The following is a 20,539-nucleotide window of genomic DNA, read 5'->3' as shown; positions in this document are numbered from 1 at the left end:
TAGATAAAAAGTCACATCACTATATTTCTGCAAACAAAACCTCGAGATCGATTAGATTATCATGGCTTCCTTGTTTATTCACAAACAATTTATGGACAAACTCAAAACTACTAAATCATGACAGATTAACGTGAGGTCTGGTCCTTATCACAATGCTGTGAATATAAGTACTGTATCTTTTGGGGTGTGCTCAATGATTAAGCCATGGCCTTTAAAAGTGAAATTTTTTTCTAATAGTAATGATTTACTCGGCTATTTTGATGATACATGTGGTTACAAATCCTGTGCTTTCTTAGACAAAATTGTGTGTTGTCTAAAATCCCGCTGACTTCAGAGTGGAGGTACCTCTGCAATATGGCAGCTGTTGCAGATAGCTTTTCTTTACAGTGGAATTAAATTTAGAAATATTCAATAAACGAACAGATTACTATAAAGTAGATCGAAGAAAAAAATTCAGTATGGGGGTTTCACTTACAAAAATAAAATTTATAGTTCTTCAAACGGTATATAAAGTTCAAAAAATCAAATGTTTAATAACCTGATTATACTTTTGCTCTTAGAAGGCAAAATATTTTGCATGAAAACAGTGATTACGAGAAATATGTGAAATTTTCACTTAGGATGTGCATTCTTTGCATACCAAGAGAAAAAGCTTGCAGATACTTCCTCTGTAGTTTCATGTTGAGAAAAAAGGAAAATCAAAACGAATGGAATGTATACTGTAGTTAAATAATTATGTATTTTATCAGTAAACTTTAAAAAATGTTAGGCCGTCCTAAGGATAGAGACTAACTGGTAGAAACTAACTAGGCTAAGAACTAAACTTAGTGCTCTGACCTGCACTACTGCTCTTAAGCAGCTTCTAAACCTGCTGGATAACTGTATTTTCCTAAATATAGACGCATGAGGTTCTAGAGACAAGGCAATCAAGGTTTCTGGTTATTCTTTATTACTGTGTGTTGAGTTTGAATAAATTCAGCCTAAAAGATACAAGAACAGAAAACATTTTTTTTTCTCTACAGAAAGTCAGGCCTTTGTTTATGTCTGAATTTGATGTGAGACATGTCATAGTAAGTAGAAATTGTTTTCCCAGCCTTAGAATGTGTTATATAAGGGCCAACCACATCACAGTCCTTCATGACTACAGGGATTATTTTTTATTTAGTCCAGTTGAATATTTTGAACTTAACAGCTCATGGGAGCTCAGAACTCTGCATTCTTAGCAATGAAATAGAGATTTCTTTGTTTTATTTCCTTTGAGTGAAATTACTACCTCAGCCTTCACTTTCATCTTAGTCATTCAAATAAGAAACAAAGGAAATCTTCATGCTTTTTTTTTTTTTTTTTTGCAAAAGCTATTCATAGGATATATCTTTGATTTAAACATAGCAATGAAACAAATATGTATGCTTGAAAAGGTTAAGATCTGTTAGTGCTGTTAAACTGGCCACTTCTGTTTACCTACAGACTAGGTATTGTGCAAAGAGCTGAAATAAGAGCTTCCCTTCCCAGACTCACTATTGACCTTAACTGAGACCGCTCATGTTCAGTGTTTGTAGAGCTGAGATGTTTGCTGTGATCTTTTCTCAGTGCTTCTCTGATTCAGAAATTATTAATCTGCTAAAGAGTAGATAGAGATCAGGAGCTGAACTGAGACAAAATGAACAACATAATTAATGAAGCATCTAATCAACCATCTATCCATTATGGATAATTAATTCTTGCAAGTTAATGTTTAAGAATCCTGGCAGAAATGTTAGGAAGTATCTTAAAATGTGGTGCTTGATCTGATAAATTTAGTTAACACAATCTGGGAAAGAAATTTGTGAATTTGAAGATTCAGTGAACAAAATATACACAGAGTTTGAAGCAATTTTTTTGTTAACTGTGTTCTTGGTCTCTTGCATAATGTAATTCAGTTCCCACATTTTGGGAACTGAATCCAACACATCTGCATCATTTTCTTTTAAATAGAAAATGATGTTTTGTTAGTTATTTCAAGGTCTTTAAATGTTCTGGATTTTCACCTATAACTGCAAGCTGAATTTTGCAATCTAGTTGGATATTTTGAATTTAATTTTTCTGTTGTTTGCTGAGGATTTGCTGTTTACTGATTAGTTGATTTTCTGTTGATTTAAAGGTAACTCTTACTGACACCCACAAGTGGTAACTTTTTATGTCTCTTGACTGGGTAGATACACATAGTCCAAGTAATTGGACTTCCCAGTTAAATTCTCACTTTTAGGAAGACAATGTAGTCTTCTAGTATTCTAGCAAATATTTGTAATTTTTTCCCCATTACTGAAGTCAATAACTAAATTAGCCAAAATGTCATCTGTTCACAAAAGACCTGGTTGGAACTTTCTTCATTCCATAAGTAGGGTGGTCTCCTCCCTACATTAATTTTTAGCTGAAGTAGGTTGGATAGTAGTGTAGACATACTTTTGTTTTGAGGAATGACTGTGCTATATACTCAGTGCTTTCTGTTCATGAACAAAGTAATGATAAAGTGAGTAGTAATTTGCTGCTTATCTTCTACTATCAGGAGTAAAACAACTGGACGGGTAGACATTCTCAATCCTTTCTGTACCTTGTCCTTGCACTGAAGCATTTACATTATGTGAGAAAGTAAATACGTTGTCTGACTCATCTAGGTTACCAAACAGCCTCAAAATAATACTACAGTTCTCTTGCTTTCATCTTGCATTCTTTTAATTATTTTAAATTCAGTACAATGGAAAAAAATCAGCAAAGGACTTAAAAGCACTTGGTGTGAATAGCGTAATGCAGATCTGAAAAACAACTGAAGGTTAAAACTCAATTGACTCTGAATGTGGTCCATATACAAACTGTTGAACTCAAGCTGAATTCTCATGCGAGTATTAAATTGCAGTGCAGCCTTGAACTGACCCTTTAGGAAGGAAACAATACATATAATAGTGTGTTTGATACCAAGAAGGCACTACATATAAGCATGCAAGCATTTGAACTTCATGAAGGAAGAGAAAGCAGAAAAGATAAAGGCAGTCAAAAAGGTGCAGAGGGCATCTAAGAGAACAGGAAAAAACCACACCACATATTCCCATCTGATTTATCTAAGTGCATTATTCTTCACCTTCAAAGTTGTCAGTAAATTGCAAAGAATTAGCTGGTCCAGAACAGTACTTTAATCTGGAGTATCTATACGATAGAAGACCATTTCAACACCCTCAATCACCCTGATTAAATATTAGGTAGTGTCAGTGTTTGACTCTTGCCTTTCTCTATAATCAGGATTAAGAATATAAAATGAGAAGACTGTTCTGTTCATTCTGGCTTGCATCGTCAAATGTGTAAACAAAACCAGAATATTAATCCAAATTTATCGAAATATCCAAAAATTATCCTATTAATCTGAAATAAATCTGGATGAACCATTCTCCTAGAAGTTGCCAAGTAAATTTTCCTACTCTGTCTTCTAAATCATTTCTTGAGTTTAGTTTCACTTAACTACGCTTGCTTTCTTAAGAGAATACAATGGCTCTCCAAATGTTTTCCCAAGACTACAGTTTAATGATACAAAGAATTTGGCAGCAGTACTCCAGCTATAATTGTTCTTGACTACTCAATCCCCAGTAGTGGTATATAATACCTCTCAGTTTGAGGATTTGATCTGGTTTTAAAAGCCTGCAAAAATGCAGGGGGTGGTGGAGAGGCAAAACCCAAATGGCCAGATGTGGGAGGGTGGGAAATGGAACACTTGGGAATTACTGAAAACGATTTCCTTATTGAGGAAAACGTCTGTGTAACCATGCATCTGCAACAATATGACAAGAATTTCATACTTAGGACACCTAGGAACATCCCAAAGTTTTGTTTGGTTTTTGAATAATGAAGATTACTCATCTAATTCACACAGGAAAGACTATCAATTGTGGGAATGGGCATTCAAGTGTGTTATTCATCAAACATTCACTGTACAGCAATATTGGTCTCTTTTAATGTGACGTTTTATTTCTGCATTGATAGAGGTTAACATTATTTGAGGCTGTGATAACATATTAACTTTTATTTTGGGGGTGTCTGGTGTCCCCACTGCCTGTGATTTCTCTGATATAAAAAGAAGGAACAAAGGCTCTTGAGCACGTGGATCTCACTGTTAACTAGATTGGAAAGTACAGACCATATTCATGCGTTCAGCATAGCAACATCTCACTGATGTGTAGAGTGTGGGATCCAGCTCATGCTGTTTGCCTGGAGAATTTTTCTGTGGAGTCCTGAAAAAAAGTAAATACAAAACAAAGCTCTTACATGCTTCACTAATGTGTATAAGCAGGTTTTATTTACCATCATCCTTCACAGTCCATTACCACCTACGTATCTTGTAGGGTCAATTTTTCATGTATTTTGATCTGGTGTTGTAATTAATTGGACAACAGAGTTAGAGAAAATACTGACAGAGTGCTATACTGTCCAAGAGAGACAGGAAGAGAAAGATGTTTGCTTTAGGAAGACTGAATTCAGCAATTTGAAATTTTGGCTGGAGAATGTTAGTACAATTCCCATATTGTTTTGGCTAATCTGCTTAATGTGAACAGGTCTTTAAGAGCATCAACTGAGTTAATATTTTTTCTTGTCATGGAAAACTTTTCCAGTGCTAACCTCTGAAACCACTTAAGTTCTGAAAGTTCACCAAAAAAGCTGAACTTTCAAAGGGAGAACAACTGAGACAGAATTGTAGCAGCAAGAAGCCAGGGGAAGTGTGTAAGACAAAGAAATTGTAGGAACAGACCATAAAATGTGTTAAAGTAAATGCTAGAATGGATAGATAGGAAAAAAATTATTAACACACTCTAAGTGTAAGAGATGTCTGTTTGATTCAGTAAAAACTTTTATAGTAGCAATTGATTTAGGAGTTCAAAGCAGAAACACAGGCATTAAGTGGAGAAGTTGCTTTAATGGTAAGAAAGAAGTCTCGAAGAAAATTCTGGTCCCGTCTCATCCATGGAAAACATGAGCCTTTGTCACGTATGGATACTATGCAGCATGTATTCCTCCTTGAATTCCTGCTCATCATCAAGAGCTAAAGGCCAGCAGAAGGGAAAAAAATATAATGCATAAAAGTGCATTCATGGTCTGCATTTAAACGTTAATGGCTCAATCATGCAAATTCACTACCTGGCTCCTGCAAAAACAGAATGAAGGACTAAACATCGTGTGTTTTGAGTCATCTGCAATGAAGGTGGAATTCTGGTGTTATTTTTCATTCAGTTTGTCACCTAAATGAGATGTAGTGACTTGAATACTTTCAAATGGATTTCATTCTGCCTGAGAGGAAGATTCTAGTATGTTTAAAAGCATCTTTTTTTCTAATAAAACAAATATAAGTGAGTTGATTTTGACTTCAATCAGGCCTCAGTTAGGCTTTTTATACTAATGTAGTACTAATGCATTCCACCTAGACATTTGAGAATAGTGGTTTAATGGGTGGGTAGGCATACAGAAGCACAGTTTCTGTTTTTCTATTACTTTCAAGTAATTTCAGAAACTATAAAACTACTCCTGTAGAAAGTTAGTATTTTACTTTTGCTGTAACTCAGGTGTGAGGTTGAGTAGCAAGGGCAGGTTTTAGACAAAGAATCTAATGAAGGGCAAAACACACAGTCTCCAAAGACTGAACAATTCTAAGTATTCTAGAATAAATTTTAAAAGGAAGTATAAATAAATAAAAAAAAAAAGATGTGTTTGAGAAGGCTCTGTGATCTGCAGTCTTGCAGAAAAAAGTTCAATCTAAGCAAGGTTTTACAACCTTTACACTGCGAGAGAATAAAAGCACAAGGATTCAGGTGCAAAGGGAATTACATTCCAAGAAGTGCAAAGAAAAGCAGTAGATTAGAGGGACAAAAGGAATTGTATCTTAGCAAGTGCAAAGGAAAGTTACTACTAAAACTTCCTCTAGTCCAAGTGAAATTTAGAATTCAATATAAAGTAACACTTCCTGTAAAAGTACTAATGGGAAACATAATATGCTGCTTTTCTTGGCTGACAGAGCAGAAAAGAAACTTAGAGGACTTTTTTTTTTCCTCAATGGCTAAATTGGAAGAAGAAAGGGGTAAATGTTGAATATATTGACTGAGATATCTTGTAACCTGTGAATACAGCTCAATGTACAGAACAATATGCCTTTTTTTCGCTTATCTCACACAAAAAGTTTAATATTTGCTCTCTTATTTCCTTAATAAGGGTGAGAGTTACAGCCTTAAAAGTTTCCGAATGGAATCATGTATTGGGTCTCTGTATCCTGTGGTCATCAGCTACGAGCCACTACTCATGTCAGGGTCCGACTACATTGTACTGATGCAATGGGATTATAGCACCAGGTGGGAGGATCGGTTTTCACTGGAGAGAGAAGAATGAACTACTCTAATGCACCAGGACAGTGGAGGGCTGAGCACAACAAATAAGTAGCTGTCCTTTGAAGATTTTTTTCTTCCAGTGATTAAACTCCCAGCTCAAGTGCTTATGCTGTACTTATAGTGAAAGCCACTAGCTTGAAACAATTTTCTAATTTACATTTCTTCTTTCTTCCCCACCCTGCCACAGACACTCAATTTCCAATGCACTATTTTAGAAAGGAAAACTTTAACAACAAGGCTTATTCTATTATGGAGCTATTAGGCTGTTTAAAAAATCACTAAAACATATTCTGGAACATTTTGTAATGCTCCATTACTGTTACCTGATGGTCTCTACTAAGTTTACTGTGACTTCACATTAACAGTGATTGCTAAACATATAACTGGTGGAAAAGAAAATTCCACATGATATTGTCAATTTGTATTAAATGCTAAGAGAAGCTTTATACAAGCATTCTCTGGCACTAATTTTTCAGTACCCTGACCCATGTTACAGCAAAGTAATCCCCTGTGGTTACACTACTGAGTGAATACTGAAAACTGTAAATTGTTAACATTAATTTTATCTGTTTTCACATCTCAATTTGAAATGCAAGTGTAAAATATGAAGTTACAAAGTAAATATTTAATGGCTTTTTTTCATACTATAACACCCAGGTCTTGCTGGTAAAATCAGAACTCTATTTACATTCTCATTTATTGAGATCTCTCTGTACAGAAATTATACTAAAATACTAACTTTAATGGTATAAATTCACACAACTAAGCTAGGAAACACACAAAATAGAATTCATACTGGTGCTACCCTATCTCCTTTTTAAAAAGTTACATATTTTACAGTAGCTTTTCTGCTTCTGCAAAAGTTTGAAGGGCTCCCTCTCTTTTCCTCAGAATCTAGATTGGCAGCTGCAAGTATTAGAAAGTTCCTTCTGAATATTACTGCTGGTTGGTTGCAACTGAGAAAAACACAACAAAAAGTGCACGTCCATCAGTTGCATGAATGTGCCATGTGGCATTAAGCAATGCCCCTTTGTCCTGAAAGCAAACAGAAAATAGTGGGAAAAGGTGCTTTAAAATGCTTTAAAAATACTCTTAAATGCTTTAAAAATACCTGTTCTAAAGAACCCAAAGAGGTTCTGAAGGTCATCGGTTTTTTGTTTGATATTCAAACAGTTAAGTCTTATTTTAATGACCTGCATAATGCAGATGTTACCTGCACTGCACAGCGATTCACATGCCAAAAAAGATCTGTTACAAAGTTATCAGAGGGAAAAATGGAAATGTTATAAACCAGTCATTTTGACTTGGAGGATCTGCAACAGGTCAGTAATCTCTGGTTTGCTCTTGGGCTTACTTGTTTCTTATGATATGACTGCAATGTGTGCTACATTTTGCTGGATCTCCCCATGCACAGAACTGAACTCATTTCTCAGATGTGTTTTTGGTGATTTTGGTTATAAAGATAACCAGATGCTACAAGAAGTGAACACAGTGGTTCAGTAAAGTTCTGTATGGCTGCACAAAGACATGGCATGCTGTTAAAAGAAATGCCGATACCAAAGTTGTTTGGTCAAATAAAAGGATAAAATGAAGGGCTACTTAGTAGTCATGACATTACTTTATACTAGTCATGACATTACTGTACATATTTTTGAACAGGTCAGTGCTTGATGAAGGAATCTGCAACTTTCCTGTAATCAATTTATTTTGCTGCTGAGATCACAAACTTTCTGGTTCATTATGTGCCTGTCGTCAAATGTGTTTAAAATGTCAGTTGTGGGTCATGCCAGCTAAATTCCTGTGGCCATCAACTTGGCATCAATGGCAACTGACCTGCCAGTCAGTTTTGATGATCAGAGATAGAACAAAAGGGAGGGAAGGCAGTCATGCCATCAGCACATGCACAGCACCCAAAACCACTTCAGTTACTGCAAGCTAGATCTTCCTTTCTCCAATACCTGCATGCTTGGATGGAGGTCTGTCCTGTCCAAAGTCCCTCACATGAGAACTTAAAAGCTGTTCTGTCAAATTAGTCATCTGACATATAAGCTGGCATCAGATAATAATGCTTAATGAATATATTAAACCACAAACGGGTGCTTGGCAAGTTTCTAAATTATCAATGTGTATTGTGCCTTGATGTTCTCTTAGAAGTCTGGAATAATATTTTTTGAACATTACATGCTCTCTAAGTGCAATCAGGTAAACTGATACTGTTGCCCTCTGGTATTTGGTAAATCTTAAGGTTGTACACCATTCTCAACATTTAAAAGATCATCCAGGGTACAGAACTTCATTGCAACATATCCATGGGATTAAAAAGATACCGCTAAATATGCTGCTTAGTCACTGAATAGAAATTAGGTCTTCATGAAGGACTCCCAATGATCTGAGGGGTTATGCCTTCCTCTGATGCCTCCCTCTGAAACACTTACCACAAATTTCGTAGTAATTTCAATCTGATCAAGACATCATTACTTGCAAGGAGTAAATTACAGCCCAAATTTGTTTTAAGTGGAAAAGCCAATCTCAGTCCTTGGAGTAAGTACTTTGTTATCTAATGAAAAAACATAGAAGTTAGGGTTTCTTTCACTGGACAGCTGCATGTCAATAATGCAACTATGCATGGACTGCAATAGCATTTGAAGTCATCTACAGTTGGAGGCGTAGACTCATCTACCATACTACAATACTTCCAGGAACATTCAGAAGGAAAAATACACCTACAAAGCATATTGCTCCCCCACCCCTTCTTTCTAGGTGGTCCACTAGTGACCATCAATAAAGAGGCATAAATTTTATTCACGTCTGTCAAATCATGAGGAAAAAACTGAACAAAAGTTGGTGCTGCTTTACCTTTACACAAAGAGGGAAAGAACCAGATGCAACATGTTTATTACCCCACACCGGCACTACTAACCCAACCATGGCAATGCACAGGGGAAGTCAGGTGTTTGAACCATTGAGAACCACAACAGTTGGAGCAGGAAAAAAAATGACAACATCAAATCCTAGTCTGCTAGCACTATCTGCATACTGTTGATTTGATATTCCTTATTTTCAGCTTTCAACTGATGTGTGGTGTTTCTAAACATTTAGTCTGCTGCTTTGCTTCATTCAGTGAGCACTGCAGTAAACCCTGAGCATCAGACACCAGAACTAAGTATCTGGTTATCTGTTAGACTGAATAAAAAGAATTGTTGCACAACTTCAGAGCTTCTTTTAGGTTCTTGTTTCCATTGGATACAGATCAGCTTGTCTGTAGATTAGAAAATGGTGCTTTTCACGAGCAGAAACCATCATTCTCCCAAGCTGTGAAAGATAAATTGCAATACTCCAAAGTACAAATTTGCTGTGAATATTTATTTTCAAATGCATAGCATAAATAATCCAAACTGCCCTTACTAGTTTGAAAAAGGAAAAAAAGATGCAGCTGATGAGTTCATGAGCATGTCAAGAAAACGGCAGGGCCCTTATTGAAAACACATGTGGGTACTGCAGGTGCCCAGCAGTAGCACGGCCAGTAGTGCCACTCCCCAACTTGCTGCCCTGCTCAGCAACTGCCCCAGCCACAATACCCTCCCACAGCACAGCAAGGCAGCTGGGACCAGCCGGATGATGAGAGCCAGAGCAGAGAGACATGGAATTGGCCTTTTTAAGTGTAGGAAGAAGTTCAGCAAATGCTTCAATATGTGTGTCAAACACATGCTATGGTCAACAACTGAAGATGAAAAGTGTAAGGGAATGTCATCATTTGGAATTAATTCTAAACAAAATTAAAAAAAAAACCCTCATGAAAAAAAACGTGAAACAATTACTTTCACAAACCTGTTTGTGATCTTAATGTAGCAGTATCTGTTGCAAAATAAATACACTGAGTGAAAAGATTAATTGCACTGCATTGATTTCAATTTCACTTTTTATGTGACCTAAATTTAAAAAAAATCCAAACAACAAAACTCCCCATAACTTTTGAAATGCTCTCAACTTTTCAAAGCCTCTTCTCATATCTGTAAATAAATTTTATTCTATTTATCTCCAAAGCCATTTTTCATGAATTAACAACAAATACTTATCAAAGAGATTTTAAATTTATTAGGTGCTTTTATTGCAAGTACTGTAAGACAAATATGTACTCAGAAAACCTGGACCCAGTGTATCAGACAGTTAATTTTTTCATATTTATACTTTTAATATATTCAATATTTCTATAAATTCAGATATTTGTACTATGGAGTTTAATACAACTGTATCTGCTTGAAATCACTAAGCAATTAAAAAAGAAAAACACCATACCATCAACTGTTTTCTACCACTGTTTATAACAGATTGTTTCATGGTAGGAAATTTCCTAGATGAAGTATTTTGTATTTTGATAAAAACCTATAAAACTTCAAGTAACTTTCCCCATGCAACTCTTGTCTCTTACATATGTGTAACATATCTGGTCTACCTAAATTGCTTTGGTGACTGCACTGTAACAGCCTCTTCAAATAATGTATAATCTGTGGATTTATTATACAATTATAAAGTGACAAGATTTATTATATTTAAGGTGGTATTTTAAAGTAATTTACTTCATCAGTCCATTTTTGGTCCATGTAATCACTTACATTGAAGTCAATTGCATTACTAATCAAGACTTTCAGTAGCAATGCATATACAGGTAACTCAGTCTTTAGATTTTCACTGAATGTGCAATATTGCACACACACAAATCTGAGAGACACCATTATTATGCATTTTACAACACAGACTTAATGGTTTATTAAAGCCTGCATACACTAGCTACAGTGTGTAAAGGGGAAATCAGTCACACCATTTTGGATTTTAACATAACAAAACATTTATTCCACAGTGGGTTTTTTAATATGAAAATTCTATTTATTCTTAAAATAGGTTCTTCCAAAAGCCACACAACCTAGGTCCTCGTAAAATATTCATGCCTATAAATTATATCCATTACTGTGTAAGAATTTTAATACAGTAGGCAGTAATTATTTTCAATGCCTCTTAAAACTTGTACCAAAAAATATACATTTTCCATAAAATCAAAAAATAAAGTATCTGAAAATGTCCTGTGATAAATCTTGAAAAAGAGGAGTCGTCCAGTATTAAAAGTTAAATTCTGCTTTCACATATGCCATTTAAATTGACACCAATGCATAGTATTTGTACAGGTAACAGAAAAGTCTGACTCTGTCTGCAAGACTAAAATGCAACAGCAAAGTATGCAAACTTTTATTTCACGAGTTTCACTCTGTCCTTCAGAACTTTAAATTTGGGATTGTTATTCACTTTCTTATTAAATGTGACAAGGATCTCCTCTTCTGATTTGTACTGTTGTTCACCAGCTACTGCGTAATATTGAGCTATAACCTGCACAGAGACAGAAGAATAGTTTTTAGTGAGTAAAGATGACTCCACTTTAGGCAATAATACATTCATGTTACTGTATTAAAAGCACAGAATCTATAGTGCTATTATTTCTTTGCAGAATTAGCACTGAATTTATTCCTTAAGTCGGTAAGCAATAAAGAATCCATCCTTTGGTTGACATTCTGTCAATTGATGTTCTGTTAAATAATGTCAAACCAGGATTTTACAAACTTCAGCATTACAGAAAGAAATTCACAAGACAAAAGGAGGTTAAAAACCTCAGTGTTTTACCGTACCTTTTTTCTTAGTCTTTTAATTGAAATTTCATTGTCTGGAGCCTGTTTCAGAACAGCTTTGATGGTTCCCTTCCAGTTGAATTTACCTAGAAAATAATTAAGTGCACAACATTGTTAGTAAAATTAGGTATTGCCATGTCTTCTTTTCTAGTATAGTTAGGAAGGTCCTGTCTCCTCAGATTCAGACCATACCACCAGAGGTCAAGAACTGGCTGTTCCCAAATAAACAAGCTGTATGTCCAAGCAACAGCCATAGTGTGTCAGATGACAGGGAAAAGTAGGTTTATCCAAGCATAAACTAAGGTCCGACACACCAGAAATCCAATTTAGGATTAACTGAGCAAAAATGGGGATATGAGAGATTCCAGGAGGTCCAAGGCAGCTGTTACCCTTTCTCCTCTGTGCTGGCTAACGTGCAGGGAAAAGACCTGCTCAGGTGAAACAAACACACCAGATTCCTCGCTGCCCAGTGGAACCAAACGTAGCCAAAGGTTGCCAGCACAGCAGAAGCAACAACTGAGAGCAGTAGTTCAGTGTCACATATTAAGTGTAGCACAGGCTGCTTACTCTGAACAGGTCTGTATATTGAATACACATTTATGTACGCTGCAGCACAATGAATTTCATGGTTTCCTGCAGAAGCACTGTATTTACGTTCTGCAGTAGGTCTTCTGCAAGATAGTTTTTTAATTAACTAAATTGTCCCTTTAAGAATACCTTTATTAGTTCCTGCATCTTCTTTGTTGTCATTGGTGTTTTCTGTTTCCATGTCTTCTGAAATGCTTTCAGTTTTCATTTTCTTTGTTTTGACAGGAGGTTCCTCTGGAGATGGAATTGGATAAACATACACAAAAAAATTTAAAACTGGAAAAAAAGTTCTGACGTGACTTGAAGTTCTGTTCTTGTAACATGAGTTTATATTTACTGAGAGGTTCAGATTTATATAAAAGAACTGTGCAATCACTGTTAAAAAATAATCTAATTTGTATATGTAACTTCTTACTTAAAAATTCTACTTAGGTAGTTTATTAAGCTCTGGAATTGAGAAAAAGCATCTTCAAAACAAACAGGAATATAAGTTGTATAATGAATACCTTCTACATGTTTATGTTTGCGTTTCTTTATTTTTGTTTCCTCTTCTACATTGCTCTGATGGCCATTTCCATTTGTTTCAAATTCATTCTCCACGCTCTCCTTTCCTTTTTTGGACTTTTTACTCTTTTTTACCTCTGACTGGTTTTCTAATTTCAAATCTTTTTTCTCCTTCTTTTTATTCTTTTGTCTCTCTTCTTTTCGTTCTCTCTTATTCTTTTTCCTCTCAACTTTATCATCTGTAATTCCATTTTCTTCTGCCACTGGTTTTTCCTCAGTTTCTGCAGACTGGTGCTCTTCCTTCTGTTGTGGTTTGTCTTGTTCTTTTTCATTTGAAACCTTTTGTTGAAAAAGAAGATTATTACAGTTTTTACATGCCTTGTTTTGACACTGCAACTTTCCCCTACTACATAATTCATGCAGAACACTAATATCTTGAAATCAATTAAATTGCTTACATTTGGTGACACCAGATACCTGAGAAATAGCACTAAATAATGTGTCTGATTCCTCTTTTAACTAAACAGACTAAATGCTAATTAACGTCAAAGAAGAAATGTTATCTTACAACATATATAATTTCTAGTTGAAATAAGTGTCCATGTATTTTAACATAATTGCTAAATGTAATTAAGGGAGTGACAACTCTCTGATTTACACAAACAAAACATTACAGCAAGACACAGAACCTATTCCCAAATTTGCCATCCAGTTCCATCTTGGGATATGTTTGGACAACAAACCATTATTGCATGATGTTAACAAAGGCACTTCTGGTTGTTTTAATTGTACTTTTCTCACCTTAATATATTTGGTCTTCTTTTAACATTCCTTGGTTGATAACTATTTTCTTGTAGAAGAATTAATGAAAAAAATATTTAATTTAAACTGTAATTTTAATAATTACGGAAATGTTAGTGTGGCTATTCAGAAAGATAATAGATCTTTACACAAGGCAACTTAACACTAAGATGGTTTTGTAAGGAGTAATTTCAATCAAATTTGAATTCTACTTAGGAATGTCCACTGAGTACATACAATTCAAGGTACATATTAAAAAGAATATCTTAAGATTTTTTTTTAAGAACTCTTAAAGGTACACTGAAATGATCTGAGCAAGAAAGCTGTGCTATATATTTTATTTTAATGCTGTGCTCTATGGGCAATGCAATTTGTTTGTATTTAAATAGAAGGTTTTCAGATTGAAGATTTATTTTCTTTAAAAATCAGTTTAAGTCAAGAGAGAATATTTTATGACTTAAATGAAATTCTGTTGACTCAGTATTATTGTTCCAACAAAATAACGTATTTCAAATTCACTGTCCAGAGTTAATAGTATGTTCATATCCTTTAAAAAATGTGTTTCTTTCCTTCCTGGCTCTTATATTTGGATTCTTCAGAAAAAACTGCAAATAGATTTAACTGGAACCATCAAATCAGAAACATGAAGCATAATCAACAGGGGATTAATGCCAAATCTATGCCTACACTCTTCCTCAAAAGAATGTGGAGGGAGAGCATCTTTACCTCAGCAGAGAAATGAGCTTCTGTGACAGCTTTCTAGTAGCAGCAACAGATGCAAACAATCAAAACACCATCCCACCAAAACATGCTAAGCTAGTAATGAAATAAAGAAGAATTAGGCACTGACAAAAAGGTCAGGGTGAGTCCACAATTTGGACAAAGAAGTGGGAGGAATTTGCGTCATGAACTGGAGGATCTTCTCTCTCCCCACTAATAAAACAGGTAAGCTAAGTGCTATTAATTTTTCACTCCAATACCCATAAATTTTGGGCCAATAAAGTTCTGAAAAGGTATTTTATTCCATCTTAGTGTGCGCTAAAAGACTGGAACCAAAGATGAAGGTAGCGTTCTTTCCTTTCTTTATGTACTAATAGCATTAAGTTGAATTAGCCTTCCGATTATCATGTCACAATCCTGTCACTGTGTCTGAGTTTTCAATCACAGCCCACCAAGCATTCACAACTACTTCAGCAACAGTGTGTTCCACAAGTAAGTAATTCAGTCTAGAAATATTACATTATAACATAATCCATGGTAACAATAGGAGACAATGTTTCTGCTAACATCTACAAAAGGAGTCTGAAAGGTTTTCCTTCCAGCATTTTGGACTGCATTTTCCTTGTATGATGTTGTACCTCTAACTCAACTTGCCTTTCTGGTTGCTTCCGAGAAAACGTCCCACACTTGATCTTGCAAAGTGCTGTCAGTAATTCTCAAACTGTTCTTGATCCAATTCTGTGCAGGGAAAAGACAGCAATAACTGAAAATGTGCAACTCTGATTTTCGTTCTTAATTACCATATACTTGGTTCTTGGGTTTATTTTTCATTTAAGAATCTAATCACTGCTTCTGACTAAGATCTGTTTACAAGTAACTCCTATGAATCTCTCAAACCTCCTTACTAAATTCTACTACGCCTATGTACATAATGCCTATGTACTGTTACAAGGCTACACCAGTCTCTGAATTGCCTCACCAATAGCAATCCCAAAGAGGTTAAGTATATACAAAAGATAATCCTCAAGCTTTGAATACAACTGGTTATGTTAATGTCCTACCAAACCTTCTGACTGTTCTCCCATGAGTTAAAACATTAATGATCTGATCTTACTTATTTGTGTACTGGATAGATGGTCATGCTCCTCAATGAGCATGACCTCAGTTTATTACAGAAAAGTAAAATTTAAACAAATGTCTCAATGCGAACATTTGAAAGTTGCTTGGGTTATTGCAGGAGTTCCTTGTGAAATAAAGCCATAAATTTCTACTTATGCTGTTGACACTATCAGCAACAGATCAACTTTTAGAAACATGGAATTCCATATAAAACCTAATATAAAGACTTTTGAATTGCATTGCAAATCCCAGGAAAGGTGCATTACTAAATTGAACAATGAACTGCAAAAACTTTTGGTCTTCCACTGCAACATGTATTACCAAAAAGAAAGAGGCTTCTTGACAGTATCATTTTCCCTGCTTAGCACATTAACTCTCCAGAAAAATATTTTAACCTTCAGTTTGCTAGCAGCAATTTCACCACAGCTCTTTTAGGTTCTATCTGAGTGCTTTGGAAGCAAGCATGATCTTCTCTCAGCCTCATAAACTGAGGCACAAAACAGAGAGGAAAAAAAAAAGGGCAGCTTGTCAGTAATTCTTTACTGATACCACATGAAACATTTGGAATTTACTTTAGTGAAGCATGCAGTGTGGAAGAGTCTATCAGAATAGTGAGTAACAGGAAAACTCTCAAAACGGGATCTTGCTTTCACCAGGGAAAAACAAAGCCAGAGAAATAAGAAATCTTCAAAAGTATGTCTAAGAATTTGGACATTCAATAGAAATTGGAAATAGGGAAAACAGAAAGGTATTGAAAAAGAACAAGCCTACGTAGGGAGATAAGCTTAAATGGTGAGTCTCTGGCTTAATAACTAATTAAACTAGCACACAAAGAGTCCTTTTAAGCAAGGAAATTATTTTACAAATGTTGCCTATTTGAATTTCAGCCATTACACCATCTATACCAATGTCCAAATAAGAAATTTGTCCCACCTTTGTTAAAAGAGAGTAGCACTCCCTAAGAAAGTCTATTTTTAATTTCACTGCATGGATTACTACAAATCTCCATTAAAACATACCTGAAACTTTACTTTTTTTCTTGGAATGTTATCAAAGGCACGCATCTGCTCCAGGATGTTCCGCACTTTAGGGCTTATATTTGGCTTCTTCATTACTTCATGGATTTTCTAAATAAGAAAAACAGAATTAAATCAGAAAAGCAGCATAAGGATCAAATGGTACATATAAGGTGTGCAAGTCTGAAGTACACTGGACAGAAGTCACCCAGCACCCACAGCTGGTATAGTCTGTTCACAGGAAATGTTCAAAATGCATGAGAAAAAGACTGATCTTGGGTTTAATCACAGCTCATTAGATGCACCAAAGTTACCTATCTAAACATTTATACCTATACAGTAAGCAGAGGCAAGCAGGACTGCTCACCAGGGCTTTCTGATGTACAAGTTACAATCTGTAATAAATACATTTTAAAGTAAAGTAACTGTATCATATTAGGGATTCTTGCAGCGTGAAAAAGACCTTTATTAAGAAAAGCAATTGTCAACTTACTGTCTCTTTGCAAGCTTCTGGAGTTAATTGTGAAAAATCAGGCTTACTTTGATGCCACAGTTTGATATGTTTTTCTTTTAGAAGCAGTGCCAGCTTCAGCAACCATTAATCCCTGTAAGACTGCTCAGGATATTCCCCTGCTATAGGTGTCAGCACGAGAGAACAGAGGAGGTTAGGCGAGGGCAGTTCCCTATGGCAGTTCCTTGAACAGCACTGCTGCTTGTGGGGAGGGGGAAAGGGTTGAGCTTCCTGGTACTTAAAGACATAGCCACTGGACACTGGAGTGTCTTCCTGTACTAAGGTTTTGTGGATGTGTTAAGATTATTGGAAAAGGGTGTTTGGTAATAATCCCTCAGCCTTCTGTGTAGGAAGAACTTACTTCTGAGGCAGGCTTACAATGTTCACGAGCAATAGCACTCACATCATGGTGCCTTTAACAATGTCCTCAAACCATGTTCAGTCTCAACCACTGCTCATCTCTGAGTGTATTACTCATATATCTTGAGTGTGTGTGTAGCTTAGTACCTTGTTAGGTTGTGTTCTATACAAGATAGAAATCAACAAATCCATGTATAAAGGTGATTAACTTATTAGTAATGGGATTTTAAAAATGTGTTTCAGTTCCTTCCACAAATCAATGAATAGCCTTAAGAGGGCAGATTCTTGCACAAGACAGAAAGGGTATTAGACATTTCCATCCTTGCTGGAGCCTCTCCTGTTCAACATATTGACAAAATATCTGACGTGAGGACAGGAGAATTTTCCTAATGAATGTGAAGCTATTCAGGATGAGGACTATAAGGACTCCAGAAAGACCTTAAGAAAATGAGTGACTAGGTAATAAAAGGGTGAATTACAGTCAACACAAATTCATGTAAAGCAGGATGCAAAGGAAAAGCAATCTTAACTTCACATCTAAAATGGCAGGCTTTAAGTTGATCAAGGAGCTTAGACACGAGATCTTGGGTTTAAAATAGCCAGTTCCATGAAAATGCCAGCACAATGATCACCAGTAGCGAAAAAACAAAACAAAAACCCAAAAGTAGATTAACTGACAAAAATTGGTTAGAAAGATACAAAGAAGGACACAGAAAACATCACTATGACACACAGTAAATCTACGGTTCATCCATATCTTGAACAGCATTTCACAAGCATACAGTAGAACTGGGAAGACTTCAGAGGACCAAAGAGATAACTTACATATGAAGAACAAGTGAGCAGGGCAGAATTTCTCAGCCTGAAGCAGACACTACGAGATGGGGAGGGGTCCCTGACAGAGGTCTACAAAAGCATACATGGCATGAAGAGGATGGACAACTACCAGTGCCTCTTTGCGTGTAACTGAGAAAATTACATTAAATCAAACTAGTAAGAAATAGATTCAAAATGAACAAAAGATGCATTTCTTACCAGGATAAGCAAAAGACCTACCAAGGAAATGCCAAAAGAAAGCTGAGGATATTGGGAAAAACAGATCTCTGGTTTGATCCAGTACAGTCTTTCTGGTGTCTATAATGATTATAAACAATAGTTATTTATCATATCTGTACATAATACAAACTTACCTGAATCCACTCCTGCTGTTTGGCATCTCCTTTGTTAGTTTTAGCTTCAAAACCTTTTCCACCATACTTCTGGTCTTCACTTACACACTTCACATGTTCCTTATAGTCATCACCCCTGAACATACAAGATTTTTAGCCACAGGTCACAGAGACGCTTCAGTCCTTTGAAATATGAAACGTCTAATCAACAAACTATGTTCCAAAAGGAACATTATTGCCAATTTCACTCTCTTTGCAGTAGCAGAATAAATAACAGTTGCTGATGATCAGAAGCTGAAAGCTTCACTTATGCCTGTTTACTGTTGAGGTTTAGTTGTCCATGAGGTTCAAACTTGGATGATTAAGTTTGAATTTCTATAAAAACATGTATAATTTAAAAATACAAATATTATTATTCAGAAATAGCCACATTTAATTCTAAAAGAAACACAGAAAAAACTTGTATTTGTGACAACCCCTGCAGAGAGAGAAAAGCTATTTCACATCCTTTACCTACCAGAAATCCTTGCCACAATCCATGCAAGACAGGCACTGACAGTTTCTGCAGATGTTCACATGCTTTTCAACCTGTGCTTTCTTCACAGCTTCTCCACACGCATTGCATGTGAAAACTACCATGTTGGCGAGTGGTCTGGAACTTCCAGGAAGTGGGTACAACCTCCTTCCTCCACATACAAGCACAACCCTAGAAACACAAAGAGGAGATCTTACGGCTTGAAAAAAACCACGTGCATGGCCGAAGAGAAACGCACCTGTGCACCCACCCACAGACAGGGCGAGCAGTCCCATCCTGCAGGCGCAGGAGCTCACCTCGTCTGACACCCTGAGCGCAGGGGAGAGCAGTGACCCTGGAACCAGCAATACCTGTACTCACCACCCCAAACCAGGAACCAGCAACCCCTATACCTGCCACTCCAACCTGGGAATCAGTGACCCCCAAGCCAGGAACCAGTGATCTCCATATCCACCACCCCAGCCCAGAAACCACTAACTTCCATATCCATGACCCCAACCCAGGAATCACTAAACCCCGTACCCACCACCCCAACCCGGGAACCAGTGACCCCCCATTACTACCACCCAACCAGGGAAGCAGTAACCCCCAGCCCAGGAACCAGCAATCCCTGTATCCGCCACCCCAACTCGGGAACCAGTAACTCCCAGCCCAGGAACCAGTAACCCCCACACGTGGAGCCAGGGAGCCAGTAACCCCCACACCTGGAAACAGGGAGCCAGTAACCCCCCTACCCGCCCCCTCATCCTCCTCCTTTTCCCGGCACGACCTCCCCCCCTGCTCGGCCCTTCCGTCCCGCTCCCCTCAGCAGACCCGTCCCGGCCGGGTGCAGGCGAGCGGCGCTGCCGAGGGGTGGCCCGGCCACGCGGGGCGGGCAGACCGGTGTGCCCGCCACCTGCGCCTGGCCGGCAGCCGCTGCTGCCGTGCCGTGCCGTGCCACGCCGACTCTCCCTCTCCCGTTCCCATTCCCATCCCTGTTCCCGTTCCCTGCCCCCCTCACCTCAGCGCCGCCGCCTCCCGCAGCCGCCCCGCGCGGCACGTGCGGCCGCCCCGTGCCCGCCGCGCCTCCGCCCCGCTCCGCCCGCGCCTGCGCCGCCCCCGCCCCGCCCCGCCGCGCGCGGCGGAACGGGAAGGGCACGGCAAGGG

At 37.2% G+C, this 20,539-nt stretch overlaps 1 protein-coding gene across 1 annotated transcript; it reads right to left on the bottom strand.

The window, feature by feature from the left end:
- Positions 1 to 10,891: 10,891 nt before the first annotated feature.
- LYAR (Ly1 antibody reactive) lies at positions 10,892 to 20,461 on the bottom strand. Its single transcript, XM_050338559.1, has 9 exons — positions 20,394 to 20,461; positions 19,376 to 19,564; positions 18,880 to 18,994; positions 16,822 to 16,929; positions 15,338 to 15,421; positions 13,165 to 13,501; positions 12,788 to 12,892; positions 12,071 to 12,156; positions 10,892 to 11,774 (listed from the first exon to the last, which is right to left on the bottom strand). The coding sequence occupies exons 2-9, from the start codon at positions 19,495 to 19,497 to the stop codon at positions 11,637 to 11,639; spliced, it is 1,095 nt and encodes a 364-aa protein (XP_050194516.1). The 5' UTR covers positions 19,498 to 19,564; positions 20,394 to 20,461; the 3' UTR covers positions 10,892 to 11,636.
- Positions 20,462 to 20,539: the final 78 nt, after the last annotated feature.

This window comes from Myiozetetes cayanensis, unplaced genomic scaffold (assembly GCF_022539395.1).
Source record: "Myiozetetes cayanensis isolate MyiCay16 unplaced genomic scaffold, myiCay2020 scf7, whole genome shotgun sequence".
In the NCBI taxonomy this organism is placed as follows: Eukaryota; Metazoa; Chordata; class Aves; order Passeriformes; family Tyrannidae; genus Myiozetetes; species Myiozetetes cayanensis.
The sequence above is the reverse complement of the archived record's forward strand: the minus strand, read 5'-3'. Positions and strand labels throughout refer to the sequence as shown.

Bases quoted from the DNA above. Each gene is read 5' to 3' on its own strand.
- LYAR (XM_050338559.1), bottom strand. From the start codon at position 19,497: ATGGTAGTTTTCACATGCAATGCGTGTGGAGAAGCTGTGAAGAAAGCA. The intron at 15,422-16,821 runs GTATGTTTTAAT...TTCCCTGCACAG, and splicing joins GAAAAAAAGTAAAGTTTCAG to AATTGGATCAAGAACAGTTT. The intron at 12,893-13,164 runs GTATTCATTATA...TTCCATCTCCAG, and splicing joins CAAACATAAACATGTAGAAG to AGGAACCTCCTGTCAAAACA.